We start from the raw sequence: 25,990 nt of genomic DNA on the forward strand, positions 1-25,990 counted from the left end.
AAACGGTGCTGCCTCCAGTCGGTCACTAAAAATCCCTAAAATATTCCTTTCTTCTGAAAGGGAGACTCGAGGTTCATCTATGAAACAAGGTGGCCTTGCAGATTCAAGGAACCCTTCGTGGAGGCTTCCTCCGTCCTTAAAATAAGGAAGGACTATGAATACGGGTATTAGTTGGGAAATACTTTCGCATGCGGCTTACTCACCAGACTTGGCTCCATCCGATTACTACTTATTTGCATCGATGGGACACGCGCTTGCCGAGCAGCGCTTCACTTCTTACGAGAATGTACGAAAATGGCCCGATGAGCCTGGTTTGCCTCAAAGGAGCAACAGTTTTTTTGGCGCGGCATCCACAAATTGTCAGAGAGATGGGAAAAATGTATAGCTAGCAATGGGCAATACTTGGAATAAAATTATTTTTATCATTTTCATACAATAAACGTGTATTTTCTATACAAAAAATTCCGGTTTCATATTTATATACCTGGTACAGTAATATGGAGGTGACCAGTTGGCATCAATGATAGAATGATTGCCTGCTGACAGGGAGGTCCTAGAATCCAATCCTGATATTTTTCTTCCGCTCGGCTTATAATATAATAATATATAATTGACATAAAAACACAGATATGTCTTCTCTAAATGATACAAAATTCTAGGACGATAGGATGGGGTGAACGCGGTGGTGAAGGAAATTTGAAGAAAAAAGAATCCGTTCGTATCGTATTTTGAAATACACTTTTTACTTCGACTCGGTCAAAAACTACGATAACAATAGATCGGTAGATATGTATATCGGAAATCATTTTCGGAAACGCGCGCAAAGTGCCCGTCGCCGGCTTACAAAACAAAAAAAAACAAAAAACAAAAAATAACCAGAAAAACGGATAAGCTTCTCGCCGGCGACGAGCGTACGGGTGCGAAATCGTTTCGCGAGTCGTTTCCCGAGTTTTCGTTTCTTCAGCGGAAATTTCGATGTAAGGTCTTCGATGCCGGCACGTTCGTTCATTCGTTTCGTTGAATACTCGCGAGTGCTTTTTTCACGCGAATCGAATCCCATTCGATTTTATCGCCGGCTTGACGACGAACGTGACCGCACGACGTTGACAGCCTTTCGCTGTCGATCTTTCGAGATAATTCAGGGTCGCTGCGATTATCTCGCCGAAAGCGCAAAGTCGAATTCCTTCGTAGACCGAGAGGTATTTTTATATATATATATATATATTTTTTTTTTTTACGGGAGAAGGAAATCTTCGCGGATCGAAAAAGGAAACTGAACGCGCAACGTGTGGAAGATATATATATTTACAGAAAGAAGAGGAAGAGCTGATCGTCGCGCAGCTTTGACAATATTGCACGATCCCCGCAGCGGTCGCAATTATACTATGAAAACGTAATCGATGAAATAAATTAATGTATCGCGTGTCGCGTCTTAAAACGATAATGATTCGATGAAACGACAATGGTCTAGCTATGTACACGTATATACATTCTGCGGATATCATTATAATAGTCGTCGTCGTCGTCGTCACACCACTTTCACACCCGCGCTCGCTCTCTCTCTCTCTCTCTCTCTCTCATTTAATTACAAATCCTCTCCCATTTCATTCACTCCCCTAAGATTCGTTGGCGCGAGAAACACAACCGGTAAGAGAATTTTAATTTCCCGAAACTCTCCGGAAGAGCGTACAAGGAGCTCGGACACGGCCCCCGAGTTCCTTTCGGATCAAGCTTTTAATGCCCACTAATTCGTCGTCAAGAATCGTCCTTGACACTTGTATAGTCTTCGAAGAATCATCATGTCGCGCTACAATTATCAATCGAGAGCTTGAAGAGCGATTTTTTCCAAGCGTCACTTTCCCCTTGTCTTCCAAGAGCTGCGCGGTCTCTCGACGGCCAAATCGCTGGATAAGAAACTACCTTCCTCCGCCTCTCAGTACGGCCTCCAGACGTTGTTGTCCGGTCTAACTTCCTCTTGCCTCACACTGCAACTATCCGCGACGGCCCTCTGTTCGGCGCTCTCGGAATTCTGGAACTGATTCCCGTAAAGCTGGGAGTAGAGTATGCTGGGCAGCACACCGGGCGTCGGAAAGTAGTTGCCGTAATTCTGCCCGAAGCCCTGCTCCTCGTGCACCGGGCTCTCGGTTGTGCTCGAGTCGGTGGACAGAGATCTGGGCGACACGTAATCCTGATACCTCTGGCTGGTGGAGCCGCCGGTCATGAGGCTGCTCAGCGGATCCAGCGGGTCAGACTGGCCCGGTGTCGTGGTGTCCGGTACGACTGCGACAATTCGTGCAACGAGACTCACTACGTTCAGTTCGAATAGAGACAAACGGTGCTGAGAGCCTCTGAACGGATCCTCCGAATCAGCTAGGTTTCCAACCATGAGGCACAACCGTTCCCGCGGTGCTTCCGAATCTTTCTTTTTTTTTTTTTTTCAGCGACCTCTCATCCAGACAAGAGATATGACAAGTTCCTGATTACAATTCAGCGATCCCAATGAGTGCGTTAGGTTCGTTCACATTAAAGTTATCGGCTCTTGAAAAATTTATCGAGACGTTACAATTACATCGTGCTGTGACGGTTAAGCGATACCCCATGGTTGTTCGTTTGTCGAGACCACAGCGAAATTCGATGATAATCGTGCAGCAGGCAACTCAACTTACGAGACGAGACCGCGGAGAAGGCGTCCTGCTGCGGCGTCGAGCCGGTATTGCTGCTGCCGGATGTGACGGTGGAGCCCGCCGTCGAGTCAGGTGCCGTCGGCGTATTCATGGAGGCCGTGCCAGCGAAGGACGCCAACGTCGATGACGGCGGTGGTGGCGGCGGGGGCGGCGGCGGGGGTGGAAATGATGCCTGCGCCGCGCACGACGACAGGGGGCCCGGGAGATAGCCGGCGTAACCGGCCGTGCTGCCGTACCCCCAAGAATTGCTCGCCGTCAGGCCAAACTGTGACATGTCTAGAGAAACCTTCCGTTGCACGTCTTGCAAAAAAAAAAAAAAAAAAAAAAAAAAACCCGAAAGGAAGGAAAGAGCCGATGATCGCGCAAGGAAGGGAATGCATGGTAAACGCTTTTGCATATATAAACATGTAAATCGAGAAAGCGTATATACATTGGAAATACCAGCTGCGAGAAAGCAATCAACGAGCGAGGAGAACAAACGGCACAAAGAAACGTACAACACACGTGTAAGAAAAAGCGGGCCAGCATACAAATATCGATAGCAATTTTCCGACGAGGCACTCCCCGGCCAGGCGTGCCGGACGGAAAAGATAAATAATAATCACGACAATCGGATAAAGCGATAGGGGGTAGGAGAAGGTACGGGGAAATTTTCGCCGGATTATATGCCAATTCGAATCACTTCGCTAGGTGCATCGGCGGCAGTGGCGGCCACCCTCTACGATCCTTGGCGAGTGTACTTTTGCGGGCTATAGGCAACGTCCCCGATAGATTTTCCAATGAGTCACGGGGGGTTGAATGCAGAAAGGACGAGGCACGAGAGAGAGAGAGAGAGAGAGCGATCGTCCGCGAGAGGGGACACGGCGGGTTGCGAGGGAAACGGACGGGGTACATCGAGATCAAAGGGTTGGTCATCTCTTCTCTCCCTCCCCCTTGCGTTTGGCTGGGGCCAACTCAAATAACCGAGCTTGCCTCGGCGAGCGCCACCGGACCGTCGTCACGAGAGCTAACCCTAAATACTGCTACCCAGCCAGCGTCCGTGCTTTCACGTCCTTCGGCATTACCGGATTCCTTGCGGTCCGAAGAGGAGTCTCCCTTTTTATGGAAAATCGCCGAAAAGTTGCGCGCGCGAGTCTCACCGAAATATGCGGAGATCCCTATTGTAGGGGATTCAAATACCGAATTGTCTTCCCTCGCCTCGAGCTCATTTCGCTTTTCACGAAAAAGGAAAACAATTTTCCACGTATTTTTCACAAGCAAACATTTTCGATTAATCGTATCAAAAGAGAATAAGTAATTTATCAATATAATTAAAAAAAAAATATATATATATATATTTTTTTTTGTTTATATATATTTATATTATAAAAAGCTTTATACAATTTTTCATTAGAGAAGAAAAATTAGTTCGCGGAGCGAGTGTCTCTCGAAATCAAATTCGCCAAGCTTGTAGCGTGAGAATAATACGGCCGCGTATTATCGGACGGCCAGATGCCCGATGAGGGGAAAAAAGTTAATAAAGGAAATATTCGGCGTGCTTCGTATTTTATCGGGAAATTTAGCTAGAACAGAGCGGAGCAGAGAGTCAGCCCTCACGTCTGAGGTAACTCATTAAAATGGCCGATCTCTCGAATTATTGTTTAAACTCTTTTTTTTTTTTTTTTCTTTTTCCTCCCTCGTCTCTTCTTGCGCGCTTACCAGAACCACCCGTTTATCGATGTTATCGTACAAGGGAGTATTAAAAATTTTATCGCGCATCCAGATATATATATCGCTCGCGCTCGTCGATCAACGATCGAAGGCTTCTTCTTTTTCTTCTTTTTTCTTCCCCCCCTACAATTAACGATTAACAACCTCTCGATGTTGTACTTTGACGATGCGCTTTGCGCGCAAATTCGCGAATCTACGTTATAAACGCGGAGAGAAGGTGAGGCTGCGCCCCCAAAACACCAGGCAGCCAACTGACTGGGACGCGCGCGCAACCCCTTTAATATAATATTTAATCTAGCTTTGAACAGGCTTGCGGTTTCCGCCACTGAAGCCGAGAAGCTAGCTGCCGAGCCTATCCAAAAGCCGTGCTTCTGTACTCAGACCAGTAACAGTCTGGTTGGAAATATTCCCGAACTCGACAGAAGCCGCCCGCTCGATGACAAAAATTATCTAAATTTCACAATATCACTAAAAAAAAAAAAACAAAAAAAACGTGTATATATAAGTCGCTGTTTTACATATTTCGTGAAATGTTTTATACATAAAACATCGCATTAATATTAAGGGATCTCTTATATCGAAGAGAATCGTCGATACAAGCCGATAACAACAGAGACAATAATACACGCATGCGTAAAGCAAATTATATTGACGAAACACATTCAAAGCCGAGTTGCTGTGCGATTGTGGATTACGACGATCGTGCTGCTGGGGGAGGAACTCGGTCGATTTACTTACTCTGACAATTACCGGGCATCGCGTGTCTAAAGGAAGACAACGGATCCCTCGGCTGGAGCGGATTCGGTAAGGGTTGCAACGGATTCGGCAGAGGTTGCAACGGGTCCACCAGAGGCGAGGCAAAGAACGGGCCGCCTCGTTGCGAGGCGAACGCGAAGGCGTGAAATTGTTGCTGCTGCCCTAAAAGAGACAGCACTGCGATCAACCGTGCGCCTGTCCGCTGGACCCCACGTATCAATCGCCTGTCTTGTTTTACCCGTCATTCTCCTCGAGGATCGAAACGTCTCGCAGAGCACAGGCCAAATATTCTATTTTACGCGCACGAATTTTTTTTTTTTTTTTTTTCGATACATGTAAATTACACTGGATGGAAATTATTTATACTTTCTTTTTTCCTATTCGACGAACGCGAAAAGTATCGTTCATTTACCGAGAAACGACAAACGGAACGCGATATACGACTAAATGCTGTGTAGCCGTCCCTTTGAAAGCCCAACGAACGAGGGAGACACGAGAGAAAGCGAGAGAGAGAGAGAGAGAGAGAGAGAGAGGCATCGATACATTTTATTTCCCTGCGACGGTGTCGCCAACCCAATTAAAGACGTCCCAATAGGCGGACGTCCTATCCGGCTGTCCCTGGCTAGAGGTCGTCGTACAGGATAGCCGTGTGCAGGTTCGTTCCCTTTCCCCTAAAGGCAACGATCCAACGCGGAAGGCACCGGAGGCCGGAGAGACCGACACGGAGAGGGTCGCAGGAACGGAAGGGAGGTGGTGGACTCCCGCCGTCCTGATAATCCAATCGAAGCCCTAATTCTAACTCGGCAACCCGAAATTCCCGCCGGTTTGCTGAATAGGGTACGCTCGATCCGGGGACACAATGGGGGCGCGACGGCGGAATACCGACGGGTACCGAGACTAACGAGATCCTGTTAAACGACCGGCGATTCGAGCACGCCGCAGGACCCGGAGAGAAGCAGGACCCCGGGAGAAAATTCTATAGATCGGATACAGTCTCCTTACATGGAAACGCCTTTTATTCGTCTTTTAAATCATTAGCCGCGATGTGAATTTGCGTCAATGCAATTAGCAAAGTTGTCTTTGCGTAACATCTACGTAATCATTTTTAAAGGATACAGAAAAATATATAAGAAAATATATATGTACAGGGTGTCCTAGACCACCCCCGTACACCCCCTTTTTCTTTCAAAAACTAAGCATTTTAGAGAAAAATGTTTTCAACAAAAATTGTACGCTTTTGAAGGGAACATAAGATGTGTCATTGGTTTGACCTTGGATGGCATCGTTAAGGTCAAGTCAAGGACACCTTTAATTTCTTAAATGGAACCCCCTATTTTTTTATTGCAAATATTCTTATAGCTTATGTCGAGAGCTTTCCAAAACACTATAATAAAGTATTTTTTCATTAAGTACTTTTTGAGTTATTTTATATTTTATAATCTAACATATTTTGATATAAAAAATAAAATATATTTCGTAAAATATTCAGTTTTCGATCATTTTACCGTAATACTTTTATGTACAGAATAATGAGACAAATCAATTGGTGCAAAAAAAAAAAAAAAAAAAAAAAAAAAAAAAAAATACATTGCAAATAATTTTCTTAAAAACAATTATTTTTATACTAATTAATATTTTTGTATTATAGTCATCTTGAAATATATTTTACGCGCTTGAAATAAATCGCGATTCCACGTATATATGGGAAAAAAATATGCGTCCACAGAGAAACGCGTGAAAAATTGTGCATTCATGCATCCGACGATCAAACGCGGAAAACGGACAAACGAATAAACCTTATCTAAGACAACGCCGAGCGAACGCTTCCGTGCGAAGGGTTGTAATTAATTAAACAAGCAATTCATTACACATTCTACCCTCGTCTGGTAGCCGAAGATGGCCGTCGCCGCCGCCGCCGCCGCCGCGGAAAGGCTGCGGGGTCCAAGAAAATTGATTGAGGGAGATTCAGCCCGGGGGTGGGGGAGGGGGGGTGTTCCGGATGCTTCTCGCGACGAGTCGCGCCAATTCGGGATCCTCGCGATGTTTCGCGTCTTCGATAAGACGAGACGAGACGGGACTAAACGAAATCGCGATTCTCGAAGTCGATGGGAAAGATCGAAAATGAGAACGCTTCGCGCTCACCATCCATCGAGAGAAGTGACGCGATTTCGGGACGCTGCTTGCGCGGGTGGGAATAAAGAGGGATGGGGAGGGGGGAGGGGGGAGGGGGAGGGCGACGGGACGAAATGAGGATCTGTCGTTGCCAGCTGCTAACTCTCGAGAAATTCCCTGGCAGTCAGGGCGCGCGCGAAGAGGGTGTCCGATGAAATCGATAGCCGCGACTTGCTGAGAACTTACAACTTTGTCCAATCGCCGTCGATTGCCTTCTTCTAATTCGCGAAAGAATAAATCCGAAATAATAGTATTATTTCAGTCAAAAGCCATTGTGGATTGTAATGAATCGGATTAAGCGTAATCAATAATATAATGTAAAACGTTTTGAAGTAATTATTAAAAATTATTATCCTCGCGTGTGTCGAAAACTATATAGAAATAACTGATTACCGAAAAATTGACCGCTGATTTTATTTCCCTGATTATTCGTTGGCTCGTTTAAACGGAGAGACAGAGAGAGAGAGAGAATAACGTGAGGGTCCCGGCCGTTTAGAGGAGCGAGCAACTATCCGGAGGGTCGCACGAGTGCTCGACGCCTAATGAAATACTGCGAAGAACGGCGCGCCGAATTCAAAGGGTTAGGCTGACGTGATAAATTCGTGGGTCGAGCGGCATAATTTATTAAATCTATCAAGCCGCCATCGTAGGAAACTACCGAAACAAATCCTTGTTTCAAGCTGCGCCGGCTCTTTTCATCGCGGTTTGGTGTCGCGTGGCATGTCATTCTGTCATAATCATAAAAAAAAATATATATATATATATATATAATATATATACAGGGTGGGGCATTTATGGTACATTGAGACGCCTAAATATCTAAAAAAATAAAGCGAGATAGAAAGAAATGTTTCTGACAAAAGTTGTTCGGTTCTAAGGGGGTCATATGATACTGCCATTAGTTTGACGTTGGGTGGAGGCGCTTCGGAGATTTCAATGTCAATCTTGTTTTTTTAAACGGAAACAACCCAATTCTTTTACATAAATCGATTCCTTGCAATTTTCTGCATAAAAAGTTATGGGGGTACGATGGCCAAAAGTTTAATAGTTTACGAGATATTTTATATTTAATTTTGTTACTTCACTTTGACATAATTTTACATAAACTATGAAATATCTCATAAAATTATTCATTCTGCAATAACGTTACCTGAATATTTTAAGCTCAAAAATTGATAGGCATCAATTGGTGTAAAGAAAATAAAAAGAAGTATATAAAAAGTATATAAAAAGAAATACATATATATATATATATATATTTAGGTTTTATGTATTTGTCTGTGTCTTTCAAAAATGATTACATAATTCAATAAATTATATATAAAAAATCAGATGTGTGTTATTCACGAAAATATATAACAGCTGGGAGACGCTCGTTCAGGTTAGGTTGTTTGACAAACACGTGAGACGAGACACGTGTGAATCCATGGGGCATCGAAAAGAAGCGCACGCGGACCACCCAGGAAGACGAGGTTCTTTCATCTCGCACCGCCGTATCTCGAAATTGTCGCGCCATTTGCCTCGATTCAGCAAACGGTTTGTTTTCACAGTGAGAGATTTCAAAGCGCCCGACGACTTGACAAACGAGCTTATTTCCGATGTTCTTACATCGCTACCTTAACGATCGCTAAAAAAAAAAAAAAAAAAAAATTCATATCCGGTGTTCGTTTTAAAGATGCTTATATTTTTTTTCTTTTTTTATTTTTTTTTAACGCCGCTTCGCGATACGTCTTCTCAGACCGAGGGCGATTTCAATTGCGTCAATTCGAAATTAATTAAACGACGTGTCGAAAACGCGCTCGTAATAACGCAAATTTCGTTTCTAATCCTGAATGACAGATAAACGGGATAGCGTTAATAGGGCATTAATATCGTAAGAGAAATTCTCTCTCTCTCTCTCTCTCTCTCTCTCTCTCTCTCTTTGAAGCGTAGTATTTTGCTTGGATGCTCGGCGTCTCCGAGCGGTACACCGAAATTTCGCGTTTTCATATTTTGGATTTATGACGGAAGTTTCGTGGGTGGCCCGCAGATGCGGCCAAGCCGGCGGATGTGGTCGCAATTTCCCAAGGTACCAAACTTATGCTCTCCCCCTCCCCCCTCCCCCCCCGCCCCTCCTACTCCACCTCCTCCTTCCGTGCTTACCGTCCAGAGAAATCGCCTCGCCTCGATATATTAAAGCTATCGGATATTTTTGGTACGCCTCTTCTCGCAGACGACGTTACACACGCTGCTCTGTCCGATATGTCCCAAGCCGACATGGGATACCATCGGCGTAGGAAATGTAATAATGCAACGCGATGCAAAAGGCCTGCTGATTTTGATGGCGAACTCGAAAAGGGGGAGAAATGGCGCTATATTATTACTTTTTTTTTTTTTTTTTTTTTTACCGCGGAATTTTTATCATCGGATATATCTAATCTTAGACGATGAAGGGTAACGTTCTCGCGTCCGCCACAGATTGGCCGTGTCTGAAACTATTGTGGATTTCAAGAGCGCACAATGAGCGTTACGAGCGGCAGGTTACGCGACAGATAGGTAACAGGACGGAGAATGAGATGGGCGTTTCCTTCTCTTCGCGCCCTACCGAAATAACCGGGATGGGAGAATACGGTCCTCGGTAATTGTATGCCTCGGCGAACTGGTTGGTGATTCTCGCGAAGGGGCACCCGCGATCGGATATCCGCCAAGTTTGCGTTGGCGTCGCCACGCGTTTTGGCTAAAGCGCCGCGATACGAACGCACGATACAAATACACGTACACACACACACACACACACATATATACACGCATACGCGCATCTTTGCGGGCAACGCCCGGCAGCTCTTTGTCAATGTTATGGCAGGGGGGCCGGGTGCTCCGCCGGTTATAAATAATTGGCAATTGCGCGAAACTTAGCCTCGGAGGTAACGTCCGGCCACGGTACGAAGCCGCACATTCAGGCCGTTTCGAACTTGCGGCTTTTACTGCCTCCGGTGCCACGCCGCTCGTTCGTTAAGCATTACAATCGTTTCGGCAGATTCCCGGCAGAATCCCCCCTGCCCCCTCCTCCCCCCCACCACCGCTATCCCGGATTCCGCGGATTAGGCTAGGTATACGATATCGAACGAATCTGATGCGAAAGTCTCGAGGAATGCGCGACAGTAATCTCGTGAAGACAGTAATCACTGTCAGAAAGGATTTCTGATAACGTGACGAGAAAATATTCCCGACACATTTAATCGTATCGCAGCCTTATGCAATAATTCCTTTTCTTCTCTCTCGAATTAAATAAGATTGTCACATTATCTTCGAGACAGGAGTAACAATATACAAAAATCTAAAGCTTGTACATTCTTGCATTTGGAGTAACTCGATGTTAGGATTGCTATACAAATTTCCATCCTCATCTTTGTGAGAGAATTAACGGGATAGCGCACCAAGAGCATTTTATTGTAGATTTAAAGAATTTTCCATTTAAGATTAAAATATTCCTTTCTCAATAATAAATACGATTGTCGCTATATCGATCCTATTTTATGATAGATTGATGAGTAATAGCGTTAGATTCCGGAAATCTTTTCTGCGGGTGATATAATGATAAAAATGTATAATAGGAATAGCAATGCTTACAGTGATACTCACTGGTCTTGGATCGCGGCTCGCGCGGCCCGTCAACTGTCACCTTGATCGCCTTGGTGTAGGTGGCGACTTGGGGCGGCGTCGTCGACACCGTTATCGTCAACGTGAAGCTCTTGCCTGAAACACGAGATGTACGCTTAACGCGATCGATTGAAAATTTTTTTCACACCCCCCCCAAACACATCTTATCGATTTAGAAAATTTCATCACCGACATTTCTCGTTGGCGAACATTCAATTTTTTTTAATACACCGCAATGCGCAAAGTGTAAATATGCTCGAGGGGGGGGAGTCAACTTTGGAAAACGAGGCGAAAACGTACGAGCGCGTTTTTAGCGTCGATTCGTGGACGCGCCTATTCAACCGACGTCGAAAGTTCGCAAACGCGGTTAGCCGGGGCGAAACTCCGTGGTGTAACCGAATTACACGTCGGTAATGTATTTGAGGGCGTCGTCGACGGTGACGGTGGCCAGCCAACGCGGCCGAGTCAAGGGTACGGAGAGAACGGACTACCCCGTTTGGTAGAGGATTCTCGTAGGGGGTGGTTCTCGTTAAAAAGCCTCGGTTACGCGCGGAATAATGCGTCGTGGAAAAAGCTTAGGGGTTGGGAGGGGAGAGGGATGGACGATGGGAGCCGAGGCTCGTCGGGATGAGAAACGCGCGTCCACCGCAATTTCAACCCGCGAACGCGCCGAAACTTCACCGCGATCGATTCGACAGCACGCGAAAGCAAGCAAAGCGATAAAAGCAAGCGCGCGAAAATATGTATATATGTATAGAGTAACGTCTCCTCTCTCTCTCTCTCTCTCTCTGTCTCTGTCTCTCTCTCTCTCTCTCTCTCGATGCGAAAAGTCGCCGCGGCAAAAAATTGCGCGCGCCAGTCGAGGTTCACCGCAATTTTAACCCTTCGTTCTTTTTTCATCACCGTACATCCGGCCCATGGGGCGACCACGCGTGTGCGTTTCCCGCTCGGCGTGTTGCAATTTTTTCACGATGCATTTGCATGATACACCGGCACGACACACCACTCTTTCGGGATCATCTGATCGAATGTTGTATAAAAAAAGTCCCTGAAAAAATTTCCCGATCTTGCAAATAGAATATTTTTCTTCAAATATCCAGATAAAGAGAATATTGAAAAAAAAATCTTTCGTTCGAGTCTTTAATGCCTTTCACTCGTACGTAGGAAAAACGCGGAGTCATTTAAATTTCGAATGTTAAATCGCAAATGAATTGCACTGAGAAAAAGATTGAATAACTTTTGTAAGATGAATATTTTTCACTTGCGCTGAGAGTTTGTCATTTTTTTTTGGTAACTAAAAAATATAATAAAGTAGAATATATTGAATAAATATTCAATATTTTATTAAGGCATTGAATATATATATATATATATATATATATATATATATATATATATATATATATAGGGTGATTGCATAAGTTCGTGCCCGATTTAAATATAAACTTCAATAGATTATATTTTAGAGATAACACTTTTATTAATCAATTATATAGTCTCCATTCTTTTCTACAATGGTTTTCCAACGATCTATAAGCTTGTCGATTCCATTTTTGAAGAAAGAACTTGGTTTTTCTTGAAAAAAGTTTGTAAGGTGGTTTTCGACAGCTTCCTCGGAATTGAGATTCTTGCCATTTAAACTATTCTGCAAAGACCGGAACAGATAAAAATCCGAAGGCGCAATATCTGGAGAATATGGCGGGTGCTGCAGAATTTCTCATTGCAACTCCTGCAGTTTTCGCAGCGTCTGTTCAGCGACGTGTGGCCTAGCATTGTTATGGTGGAAGATGACGCCTTTTCGATTGGCCAAAATCGGACGTTTTTCTCGAATAGCTGCAGCGAGTCTAGTTAGTTGCTCACAGTATTTGTCCACCGTGATTGTGCAGCTCAAAGTAAATAATTCCCTTGCGACCCCACCAAACACACAGCAACACCTTCATCGGATGCAAGCCAGCCTTTGCTACGGGTTCTGCTCCTTCAGCTGCTGTTTTCCATGTCCTCTTTCGCTGTACGTTTTTGTAGAGAATCCACTTTTCATCGCCTGTTACCATTCAATCTAAAAAAGGCTCTTTTTTGTTACGCTCGAGAAGGGAAAGAGCCACAGTCATGCGGTTTAGCTTATTCCTTTCAGTCAGGAGATGCGGCACCCACGTATCAAGCTTGGAAATGTATCCAAGTTTTTTTAAATGACGAAAAGCGGTTGAATTATCGATGTTCAGCATCTCAGCAATATCCTCAGTTGTAATCCTTGGGTTTCTTTCCACTAAGGCATGCACAATGTCATCATCGATGCCAGAAGGCCGTCCAGAGCGGGGTTGATCCTCCATGTTGAAATCACCATTTCGAAATCTGCCAAACCACTTTTTGACTGTTCGGAGAGCAGGAGCGCGGTCCAAATAAACGCTTTGAATATTTTTTTGCGCAATCCCAACACTCACGCCTTTCCGAAATTCATATAGCATTACATGCCGCAAATGCACCTTTCGTTCTCCATTTTTAATGATTTCTCTTATGCACAAATAAACTTATCTGAACAATGTCTGACGCTAAATTGACATAAGACAACGTCATCTATTCGATGTAAGCAACAATTATCACACGAAAACAATAGAACTCCGCCATGCAGCAACTTAAGTTGCCATCTATGAAAATCGGGCACGACTTATGCAATCATCCAATATATATATAAACAGAGATAGATATATTGTATATTTTAAATATAATGATTGATTCGACTGTTTATAATACGAGAGCTAAAATTATGATAGAGAGAATTTTTCAAAAAATTTCCCGAGTCCCAATAAAATTCCATGAGAATTTTCTGATTTTTTTCAGATATAAAAGAAATCCAGGTTTTCTATATTTTTCCAGATAATAGACACTCTAACTTTGTATCGGCCCATGATAGAAATGTAACAATCATCTTACTACCCATGCCCCGCGACAGATAATATACATATAAAAAGCGAGACGTGTTTTCTTGAAATTAGATACGATAATGCTGCAAAGATAGAGTCTCCGCCATCGGTTTACAATATAAAAGATAACACATTATATTATTTATATCCGCCCCTAAACGACTTCTTCCCGCTAATGCGTTTTAACGCTCGCGTTACCCCCATTCGCGTGCGGCCATTACCGTATTTTTCTATCAGACCCATTAGACACGTTTTCGTACATTGCGAAATGGCGATAATCGATCGGGCCATAAAGTTCAACCGGAGTCGACTCGGATCCTCCCGACCCGGTAAAGTCACGATGGACGAGACGGTAAAGCACCGGTCGCGGTAAGACGTAACATGATCGATGGCGGAACCAAAAAAAAAAAAAAAAAAAAAAAAAAAAAAAAAAAAAAAAAAAAGAACGAGGGGGGCAGGAGCGAGGTGGAAATATCGCGGAGAAATAATGGCGAGTGTCGAGCGTGGCCACACGGCGGTTCGCCACGCGAGACTTTAGTTTTCCAAACGGGGATTCCCCTCTCGACGGCTACGAGTCACGCTATTCTCTCTCGCCTGCCAACCAGATCTTTTCAGGACCTCGCCATGGTTGCCGTCAGGTAAACGTAGGTGGTGCGTGTACGCGGGGTATCACCCTCGGTGCCAGTCACCGTAAAGCTATTAAGGATCGTCCGCGATCGAGCCCGAACGTCCTTACGTATCTTTTAAACGCGATCGCCTTGTTTTAAGTCTCGTTCGAGCTTGTGACAAAACTCGGCAAGTCCATAGACACCGTAGAATCGATCAGATAGACTTGTCCTCTCTGACAATTCACAGGTTGTCTATTTGAATCCTTCATGTATTTTCGTTCAAAATCCCAGATAAAGAAAATATTTTCAATATCCTTTTTACACGATTTTCTAAAATAAAATTTTTGATCGCATGCATTTTCTACCGTTTTTCATTTATACGAAGTAAAAACGTAGGAGCCTCGTATAAGTTTCAAATGTTGGAAAAGAAAACTAAATAAACCTCTTTGTAAGATGAGCATTTATTACATCCATGACATTTTCAATATTTTATTAAATATATATATTTATAAATATTTATAATAATTTCAAACACACAATCCACTTGGCTGACCTTTTACACGATATGAGAACAAAATTATTTAATTATCGAAGAAGAGAATTTTGTAGAAAATTCTCCGAGTCGAAATTTCACGACAACTCCCTCATCTTCTCAGCAGGGTTGGGAAAGTTACTTTATAAAAGTAACTCGTTACCGTTACCGTTATTTTTTCTAAAAAATAACTCGTTACCGTTACTCGTTACCAATTTTAAAAAGTAACTCGTTACCGTTACAGTTACTAAAAAGTAACGAGTCGTTACAATTTCCGTTACTTTTTTACAATACAAACTAATAAATTATTTTGCATAAGAAAAACTTTTAAAAAATTGTAAGCAAGATTTCATTCAAGGTTTATTACAAAATAAATGATTAAATTTTATCGAAATTCTTTATTAATTTTTAATAAAATTTGTCGCTCCATAGTATCATCATTTAAATGCCCTCTTTATGGTGTTAATACAAAGCCACCGATGCTAAACATTCTTTCTACAGATGCACTGCTTGGTAGAGCTGTATTATATTTAATAAAAAGTTTTTTAAGTTTTGGATAGTCGTTTAACATTTCTATATTACAATTATTTGATTTTAAAGACCGTTGCAATTCTTCTTGTTCAGATTCATTTTGCACCATTTTTTGCTCAAAAATGAAAAAATCATCGCGATCGTCAGATTTTCCAGCTTTTGAAGAATTTTCAGTTGATCGGATTCCCAATAAATCCTCCAAGTAATTTTCAGCACGTTTTCTTTTTTCTCCGGTTAACCAGTTTAACTTAAATTTTGGATGTAAACATGCTGCTATTATTATTTCTTCTGTTTCAAATATTGTACGAAATCTAAAATCAAATATAGTAAATTAAGCGACATTGTTTGTTTTATTGAAATTAATACTTTTGAATCAATAGTTTAAAATAAAATAATATTTTTCAATTAAATCCTTATTTAAAATTAAATAACATATGTATTAATCAAATTAATAAGTCACCTTTTATTTAAATCTTGCTGAATAGCTTCAACTAATGAATGGCAATCTATAAGGTCAGATTTATTGAGATTTTCTAATTTTCGTTGCAAGGTACTTTTAGAACTGGTAGTAAATGAGAGCTCTGCTTTTCCGAAAAGATAAAGCTCTCATTGGATATCGCGCGTCGCGTCATCGCACTGGTCTGCAAGAGCCATAAGTTGATCAATCACATTCAAGCATTTTTACAACATAATAAGAATGCTAATTGGTCGATTTGCTTACGGCTTTACGGTTAAGATAAAAATTTTATCACGCACAATAGCAAGAATAATATCTTAAATAAATCAAAAAATTTGAAAAAAGTAACGATAAAAGTAACTGTTAAATTCGTTACTCGTTACCGAAAAATGTAACGAAGTTACTTTTTCCGTTACAAATAAAATTTGTAACGCCATTACCGTTACAGTTACTGAAAAAAAATAACTGTAACGGTAACGGCGTTACAAGTAACGCGTTACTTCCCAATCCTGCTTCTCAGGTATAAAAGAAATCCTCCCGACAATATTCCAGGCTTTCCATGTTCCCCCAGATTCGCGATATGACAGCTTTACGCGCGCCTCGGGATATAATTTTCGAAATATCACGGAAAGCGTTACGCATTCGCGCGCGGGTGTCGCGTTGTAAATTTCGGAAAATATTACGCGGAGAAACCCCGTCCCCGACCATTCGCTGATTATGCTCGTTAGCATGTCTCCGTTCTTTGCAGGGCGTGTGCGAAACTACGTGGGCACTCTGTGCACCGGTACACGTGTCCTCCCCTCCCCCCCCCCTCCCCCTCCTCCAACTCTATTGTATCGCTGTCGGCGCACTGTGTCGGGCCAATTAATTAATTTCAATTTTGCCCCGAACGAAACGCAAATGCGCAATTGCAGTCTGATAACGAATTGATTACGGTCAGGAACTGCGTTGCCCGTCACCGCGAGCGACTGCCCGTTCTTCTTTTCGAAATGAAACGAGCCTCGCGCCGCGGCCGATAAATCAACACTTTGCGAATGAATTGGCGTTCCATCCGATTCGATGCGTTTCATAAATTTTTATTACGCTCGCGGCGCGAGGATCATTGAGAATTACTCAAATATTTTGCGTTTAAATTAAACATCGCGCACACGCGCACATTTTCCTTCAATGGGTATACGGTTGTATTTTTAAAAAGCAAACAATTTTCACTTTATAAATATCAAGAATTATTAGAGATCCGCTCTCGCTCTCTTTCGCGAATACTTAATCTCCATTTATTGAAAGTATATAGAACTGGAATAAAAGTTTCTTTCTCATTTTATAGATAGTAACTATAGTCCTCGATTTCGTCGTATACTCTTCTCAATCTGTTTTGCGTTGTATGTTACAAGTACAATGATTAATAGGTTTAAGCGAAAGTGTGTTGTGGAATTAAAGCAACTTGGTAAGATTGGCGACGCTCCCGTGACGAAGTTTATTCACGGCAACAAAGTCGAAGGATACCTCGCCGGTTACGCGTTGGAACTATATAAGCGCGCAAATGATCTATCTCGTTAAAGGGCTTAGGGCCGAAGGGTGGAAACAATCCAGTACCTTCAGGGTAGACTTTGCAGTGATGGAGCAGGCATTACGATCGAAACGTGCAGGAAGGGGGTTACGGCTTATCATCGATATTGCAAAGCTCTCGACTACCGTGGCAGTACGCTCAATCTTGTCCGGGTTAAAAGCGGTTTTAGGCGAGGACAAAAGCGCGATGTCTCGCGCGATGTTTAACGATCCCTTACGTTTATCGCAATAGTTATAACATCGAACCTGTGTGAGATTTTTTTTTTTTTTGTTTTTTTCCCCTTTGCGGATAAGATTTTGACGTATGAATTTTTTTGACGTATTACATTGATTATGCACGCGCGATGGGAACGATGACGAGGAATGCAGTTGAGAGGAATCTCTAATCCTTTCTCGAGGAATCGAAAGGACAAAATCCTGCTTGCGAATTCGTACGTGCGAATACTTCCACGCTCGACAAACGGAGAGGATCATTAAGAATTCCCGGGAGTTCGGCGCACCATCGGTTTCCAGAGAATATTCAAGGAGCCAGGCAGCCGGTTAGGAATCCTGACGAGAGAGAGACACTTCTCTTACATTCTTCATCCTAGCTTATGTTAATTCCGCGCTCGGCGAAAACAATTGAGAGCTAATCCCAGACAAATGACTGACGCGTTCCCGTGAATCTGGGAGAGAGGGGAAGAGAGAGAGAGAGATGGCGAGTTTCCCCGATTCTAAGACGATTAGCCTTCCCTTATCGATACAATCGAAAATATCATAATAATAATATACACCAAATATCATCGTTAATTTTCACTTTCAACAAACTCGAGTCATATTTTTTTCTCGCCTTAACTTTTAATCTTAATTTCCAAAATTAATTTAACTGTATAAAATAAATCGCGACATGCGTGATAAGTGGTATATAAGTCAAACGACACTTTATTGAAATCGTTGCGAGTAGGTCGGATGCACACGCGGATACTTCAAGTTTATCCAGGACTCTGGCGCGAGTTCGAAAGACGCAGTTGAACGAAATACCGGCTCTAATAACGTTAATTAAAACTCTACTGAAACCTCAATTAATATCACCCGTCCCTGTGTTTCTCGTCGTCGGTTTCTTCGTGCGACGAGCTCCGTCCCTCTCAGTTCGCCCTTTCGCCGACGAGACTGGGCGGCAAAGCGAGAGAAGAAGGTCGCCGACAAATAAAAGCCATTACCCACCCCAAGCGAGCCTCTCGGATCCACCCCCGCCCGCTCGGAGAACCAACCCCCTGAATCGAATCGAGCCGAGCCGAGAGACGCGAGAGACTTTTCCACCAAGGGCCGAGGAAAAACGAGGGTTGTCTCAAGACGACCGCGACCTACCCTTACTACGGTGGCGTACACCGAATTCTTTGAAGGGGTTTCCACCGTCGTCTTTCACCCCTCTGGCATTTTCTTCCGGCATAAAAGACGAAGGGCGACACACTCTAAGCAAAGAGACTCGGGAACTTTGCAATTTTATGAATGGAGAGGAGAAAGTAGGGCAAGAGAGAGAGAGATAAAGAGAAATGTCATGCCCGATACTTTCGTCGCTCTCTTTGTCGCGATGAATGAAATGTCGGGAGTTTCTGAGAAACGGTGAATTTTAAAGAAAGGAACGACTCTCACCCCTTCCGCTTCGGCCGACGAACCTCAAGTCGTTAAACTTGGCGACTTGATTCTTCATTAGAGCCGTCGAGTTCCTTAACTCGGCGCAGCAATTCTCATCGTTACCAGCACGAACGGTCACGAGGGTACCGTCGCCAACGTCGCCGAGGGCCACGACCTTGAAAGCCACCGGAAGTGTCTTGTTGGACCTCCAGTGCGCCGGCAGGACGGTGCAAACCAAATGCGGCGAGCCTGTTGATCGAAATATCCGTTTCATTTTATTAGCAAGACATGGCATCATAATATACTTGTCCTAAAAATAGAATATAAGCTTTTCAAGTACTCTTATAAAAACTATACCGTGTTTGTCACGATCGAGAAAGAACAATTACTTATCGATAATACCCATTTTCAAAAGTCAATCACCTGTTCTAACCAGCTCGCCAGGATGCTCGCTGACAAAGTCGCCCAGAGTCCTCTCCGCGAGGATGTCGCTGGTCATCTTGGTGTAGGCGTCGGTCAACGGAGAGACGCCCGACTCTGGCGAGGCCGCCGCCCCAGGAGCCGAGGCACCTGTCAGCTGCATCCTGCCACTCGCGCTGCTGCCGCTCTCGCTGGTACCGCTCGGCGTGCCGCCGCTACCACCACCGGCGGACTCGTTGCTCGAGGTCCTCGCCGAGCCAGCACCGCTTCCGGCTACCGTGCTTCCGCTGCCGCCGCCGTTGCAACGGCCGAATATATCCATAGGCAGTCAGAACACCGGATGAAACATCCTTCCATTCGGTTCACCCGCCGAGCCGAAAGAGCCTCGTCAGCATCTTTCAAGAGCGCATAATTTGTCAGATCTGACCCGATGTCCTTGGAAGCTTAGAATCCTTGGCAAAATTCAGAAGGGCGAATCAGTGGGTTTAAGAATTCTCTTCCGTACTCCCCGTAGAGTTTTGCATCATCGTACAAATCTGACGACGGATTTATTGCTTCTTTCAATCTTTATACTTTCGTGGCGAAGTGACGGAGATCGCTTCCCTCGCTCTTGACGTAAAATATTAATCTTTATAAAAATTCAATTTTTTTTTGCCAGATGAGTCGGGACAGATTTAAAATCCTTTCAATATTCTATTTCTCAAAGTGTATCTGCAAAAACAAAACGATCTCCTTTCAAGAATGCTGTTACAATTTATTCTATATATAGTTTCTTTTTTTGTATAAAATTATTATTATATTCTACAATTATTTATTCATATCTAATACATTGACCTAAAATTTAACGCATTAAATATGATGAAGAAATTCGATTATTAAAAGAGCCAAGGATTGATTTAGCACGGCAAGTTCTCGCCACGCGCGGCCGTCGCTGATCAACGGCCATCCTAGCCATCCTTGATCCGTTTAATGAAATCTTGTACATGCCGTTATCTGACGATCGGGACCCTTTAACCTAATTTGTGTCCGAATCCGCGCGACGACGCGACACCGACTCGGAAAAAGGACGCGAAAAAACGAACGGCGCTGGTCGAAGGGTCGGGTAACGCGCGACGAGAAACGAAAGGGGATGAGAAGGGTTGACACGAACGGGAACGGGCTCGCACACTTTTCACGCGGCCGGCCTCGTGACGTCACCGTTCATTCAGTAATTTTTGCGCACGTCACCGGGGCTGACACGCCGGATCCAGGTGGTTCCAGGAGGGGCAGACCTGGGTACGATGGTGGGGACGGAAAAAATAGGGGAAAAAGAACGCCCGGCGGTAGGCAGCCCCCCCCACACGAATGCCCAACCCCTACGCACGTACGACCGCGTGTCAAACTGCACGTGGCTACGTTTACTACGTTGCCTCCTGTCAATGACGGTGTTCGCCACTCGAAAATCCCCCGAGCCAACCGATATCAAATTCATGATAAGACGAAGACGCGATCAAAGTTGAACATGTCTATGAATACAGTTATTATACGGTAAACGTATTAATCGATAACCGAGTAATTGTTTCTTTAATTATTCTCCATCATTATATCCGGCCGAACGTAAGGAGCTTCGCGTTTGAAATAATTTCACTACCATATATCAATCACGCGTGACAAATATATTAATCGATTATTTCGATTTCGAGATGTCTAAGATAAAATTACATATTGTGTTATACATTATCCAAAATAATTTTATAAAAAGCAATTGATACGTGTTCGACATTTCTCTAAAGCCGAATTTCCATTATACGAGAGAATAATGCGAGGCGTTTCTATGTTTAAGAACTGTAATAATGGCAATCCATGTACGTCTTCTCACGATTCTTTTGTAAGAAATCTCGTCGACTTTGCGACGGCTAAGATTCTCGCTTAACTTCGCATTCAAATCTCTTACGAAACTCGTTCTGTTTACTATCTTCCGGTGGAATTATGACACCGACAGCACTTCGTTATCCCATTCCAAACATCTTATGAACAATTAACAAGTAAACTCAATACGAGCCGTATAATCTTTATAAACGTTCTGCGAAATGGAGGAGAATTTTTCAAATCGAAGTTTGATGGAAAAGATTCCTCCGAAAAGAGTCAGTATAACGGTGGTTATGTTTGTACAACAAGTGATTGTAAACTATATAAATTGTTCGCTATTTTTAATAAAACACATTTAATATATCGCAAACGTATCTCCCTTTCATTTACTAATGTCGAGAAAAAGGGAGAAGTATCCAAGTTTCCAAATGAGAGAAACATCCGTCGTCGTTTTTAGGAGACTACGTTGGTTAATGAAGTAACCTTATCGAAAATCTTCACTTACTCGCAATTTCAAGCACTCGATTGATTATCCGTTTAACGGGACAATCGACGATTGACTAATCAAGCGTTACACGATATCACGTACAATATCATCGTCGACTGACACTAAAAAAACTCTCGCATAATCACGCGCGCTCGCATGTACAAAGTTCTATCCGAGATGAGAACAAATGTGCTCTATCGTGTCTATCTTGTCAAACACTTCACTCGAACAAGCTGTCGGGTGGTAAACCGGGAATGATGTCGCGTCTCTCGAAACGCGCGCCTTGGCCAAGATCGCTCGGTCGAGTTCGAAGGACGATCCTCCCCCCCGTAAGGTGATCCCAAAGGGACCCCTTTGGCGGTTCGTTAGCGGCACCCTCGAATCATCCTTGTTCCCCGTTGCGAGCAGCGCGAAAGTGGCAGTCCGATATAGAGTCCGGGAGTGTATTTCTGAAGTATCCGTTGGGGGTCACTAACTATAATTTCGGCGGTTCGTGTGAGGCAACAGCCGTTGACGCACTGGTCCATGCCAACACACGCAGCATCCCTTTCCCCTTTCCTGGTTCCTCTCTCACACCCCTCTGCCACCCCACTCCTTCCAACCTTCCTTCCCTATTCTGGCTGTCTCTCTCTCTCTCTCGCGCGCTCCCTCCCTCGCTCTCTTCCTCACCCTCTCTCTCTCTCTCTCTCTTTCCTGTCCCTCTCATTCTGCCTAGCGTAAACCTCTTTCTCTCACGCGCACGCCGCTCTTTATCGCTTTATCTCCCACCGGACTCGATCTCTCCCTCTCACGACGTCGGCTTTCTTTCTCTCGGCACTCTCGCTCACTCTTCGCGTTCTCTCTTTCCCCTCGACCCTTTTGCGGTATGGCTCGCGTGCTGGACATCGGTGGGGGGCCGGGAAAGCCTTCGATCGATCTATCGAATCCCGATTTGATCGGTTTTCTCCGCGCAACGCGCGCGCGTACATTTTTTTCTCCTCTCTTGCTTGCGATCGGCGTTGCAGCGTCTCGATACTACCAATTAGGCTCGACGGGCAAAAGTTTCCGCGAAATTAATCACGTCGGATCGAATGTTGAATTTGCGTGCGAGGAAGAAACTTCTGGCGCGTCGAATATCGGCGTAAAGGTTTGCGAAAATGTATCATTTGTTCGATTTCAACGATCTCTGCTTTCGACAGAGGGAGAGAGAGAGAGATATTCGCGTTTTTTTTCCACAAAACGCATCGTTGTTTCATATGCATCGGGACACTCGTACAACACAGTATCTCGTACAATGAAGCTTCACTTTCGAAAATCAAACAGTGATCCCGGCGCATCCTCGCAGTCGCACTGTTTGTACGAATGTGCAAACAATGGAACTACCCATTTCCTGCGCGAATATATCCTGACGATATCCAACCGGTCGCGGACCTGCCGGTAGGCAAACACTCGAGTTTCTACGAACATGTGCGGATCCACACTTGTATAAAATCAACAAATTCGAAAAGGTTTTTTTCGCATCCGTTTGACGCTCCTACGAAACGACATCTTCGTATCCCTCTTCGATCGAGCAAAAAAAATTTGCAACTTTAATCTTTTTCTTTTTTCTTTCTTTCTTTTTTTTTTTTCCAAAGACATTCAGCAATAATATCCCAATTTTTCTTCGACTCGTATTTTTTTTATATATATACTTTCCAAATCTTCTATTAGATTCCTGAAAGTGGCTAATTGAATTCAAAGTTTCAAAGTTTAGATTCGAGTATATCTATTCGACAGAGATGATAATTGGATCGGGACGACTCCCATCGGTTGTTCCTCTTTTTTTTTTTTTTTTTCGCCAAAGAGAATTTATGTAGCGGTGTCCGTAATAATCTTCGATCGACAGCCCACGTGTGTTTGACGGGCACGGTGCGGCACGCAAAACGGAGCGGCACGAGACGCGTTCGCGCCGCAGAAGTATGCGAGCCGCTGGGGTGTGTTCGGCGGCGGCGAACGGTCGTCGACGAGACGGTGACAAACAGCGTGTATCGCTGGAAACGTGGAAACTGGACGGCCGCCGTCGTATTGACAAACGACCTAACGCCCGTGTGGACCATTGCGTTCGACGAGATTCGAATTATCTCTGTTAGAGCTTGTCAATGCAAATGCCATACCTACATTCAATTAACGCTCGTCACGCTCCGATCAACTGCCGGACACGGCACAAACCAGGTAACTCCGCTCTATATTCCATCGCGTTTCTTTCCCTCCGCTCGCTCGAAATCGCGAATCCCCCTCGCATTTTACTCGACTTAGCGCAGGGGGATTCCCATCCGCGACGATAATGTGAAAAGATACGCGTAACAGTGTTTTCGTAAAAATCCCTGTTAAGCATTTTATCTATTTTATTTAGCTTGAGACTTTAAATATCTTTTTCACATAGGTAATATACGTAAGCTATCGATACTTTAATAAATCATTGATTTAAGTTGATTAATTTTACGCATTTGCGATATTTCATTATTTTCCTGTCCATTAAGGGAGATAATCAATCGTTTCTATTCATGGGCATACAATCGTGTCGTAGATACATACCAGCTGATATAGCGACGCATTGAAGGACGTTAATTAATGAGCCGTGCTATCGATATAATTGTCGGCAGGAGTTACTAATGTCTCATGTGTGTGTGTGTTTAGAAAATAAAATAAGAGTGTCTCTCTCTCTCCATTTGCTTTACAAACATATTATTTACAATATCGCGCAACTATATATAATGATAAATTAAATTAATTAATTTATTATAAGATATGCAGTCGTGTAAACTAAATGAATAGTCTGATTATGATTCTTATACTGTGAAATAAAATACCCCTTAGCACAACCACGTGTTAAATTAATAAATCAAAAAACAATCCGATGAAATACTCACTTAAACTCCTAAATTCCGAAATGAAGAGTCCGTAGTCTTTCCTCGCGAATCGAATACGATCTTTCGATACGAATCACGATAGATCGAAAGAACCATCATTCACCGCAGATTTCAACTGGTCGGTCAATTCCAGCACGACGCTCTTCGTTTCTCGATGACTTTCGAGCTTACAAACGTCCCACCGACACGTGACAACCCCATCGAAGCTTGATGGGTTTTACAGGAGACCACAATCAATCGATGGTAACACTGCTTGTCCACAATGATCTTGGAATCCAAGCACAAACACGTGACAGAGAAAACGGATAGTTATCGCGTGTACGTTGTTACAAGATATTGTGTAAGCTCGATTAGACAATCGTACAATTGTAACAAGTTTTACATATTATTATATTCATTCCAACACCATGGAAACCAAATAGTCGAACGGATCACCAAATAAAATTCAACGCACTACACGTGTCGCGAGCGATGTGTTCCAAGGATCAACGCTTTCACGTTCGCCGATCTGCGATGACAGAAAAAAAAAAAAAAAGAAAGACGGGTACACCAGCCGAGGATCTAGAACTGTCGGCGATCGATGGAGGATTCGATAGTTTACGATCGTACGCAAATGGCACAGATCGTCGATAAACAGCGTCTCTCACCAGATCTTCGATCGCAATACACGCGGGCATGTGTCACGGCGATCGACCAATAACATCCCGTTGTTCAATGATCGCCCGCCCTCCCCCCCCACAAAGAAAAAAAGAAAAACCTCGTGCCGTACCGTATACGAGCGATATTGGCGCGCGTGGTCCGGCTCGAAAACCGGTTCGTCGGTACGCTCGATTGGATAACAATACACGAAGAACGCCGGACCGGGGCACTAGTAAAAGCAGCAACAACAGCAGCACCAGCACCAGCATCAGCAACCGCGCCGCGTGAATACTACACACCGCCCTCCCACCTCCACCCCTGTCACCGACCCCCTCCGCGTTCACCCTCTGCCAAGAGTCCCCTTTCTCATCCACCGCACCGCGTCCGTCCAGAGTTGTATCCCGTCTCGTTTCCACCGTCGATCTCTTCTCCTCGTTATCCACGAACACCCCACGAGGCACCAGAAGCCCCCTCTCCTCCTCGTTTCTCCGCTTCGTCCCCTCTCGCGTGTGGCCACCCCT

At 43.9% G+C, this 25,990-nt stretch overlaps 1 protein-coding gene across 6 annotated transcripts; it reads right to left on the bottom strand.

The window, feature by feature from the left end:
* Nucleotides 1-689: 689 nt before the first annotated feature.
* On the bottom strand, nt 690-25,531 carry LOC138942342 (runt-related transcription factor 1). Of its 6 annotated transcripts, none has more exons than XM_070312509.1 (7): nt 24,831-25,531; nt 19,611-20,318; nt 19,206-19,436; nt 10,944-11,057; nt 5,133-5,312; nt 2,667-2,960; nt 690-2,280 (listed from the first exon to the last, which is right to left on the bottom strand). In XM_070312509.1, the coding sequence occupies exons 2-7, from the start codon at nt 19,927-19,929 to the stop codon at nt 1,934-1,936; spliced, it is 1,485 nt and encodes a 494-aa protein (XP_070168610.1). In that variant the 5' UTR covers nt 19,930-20,318; nt 24,831-25,531; the 3' UTR covers nt 690-1,933. The 6 variants fall into 6 exon arrangements, with proteins under 6 accessions (XP_070168610.1, XP_070168608.1, XP_070168609.1 ...); XM_070312507.1 differs by having other exon boundaries at nt 5,133-5,327; XM_070312508.1 differs by having other exon boundaries at nt 10,932-11,057.
* Between the last annotated feature and the right edge of the window lie 459 nt (nt 25,532-25,990).

Source organism: Polyergus mexicanus, unplaced genomic scaffold (genome assembly GCF_030449975.1).
Source record: "Polyergus mexicanus isolate NDT 795.1 unplaced genomic scaffold, iyPolMexi1.0 SCAF_22, whole genome shotgun sequence".
NCBI lineage: Eukaryota > Metazoa > Arthropoda > Insecta > Hymenoptera > Formicidae > Polyergus > Polyergus mexicanus.

Excerpts from the sequence above, each read along its gene's own strand:
- LOC138942342 (XM_070312504.1), bottom strand. The coding sequence starts at position 19,929 with ATGGATATATTCGGCCGTTGCAACGGCGGCGGCAGCGGAAGCACGGTA. Across the intron at positions 11,058-19,205 it reads CGTCGGCCGAAGCGGAAGGG|GCAAGAGCTTCACGTTGACG; the intron begins GTGAGAGTCGTT and ends CTCGTGTTTCAG. Across the intron at positions 5,328-10,931 it reads CAAGACCAGTGAGTATCACT|TGCTGTCTCTTTTAGGGCAG; the intron begins GTAAGCATTGCT and ends GGTTGATCGCAG.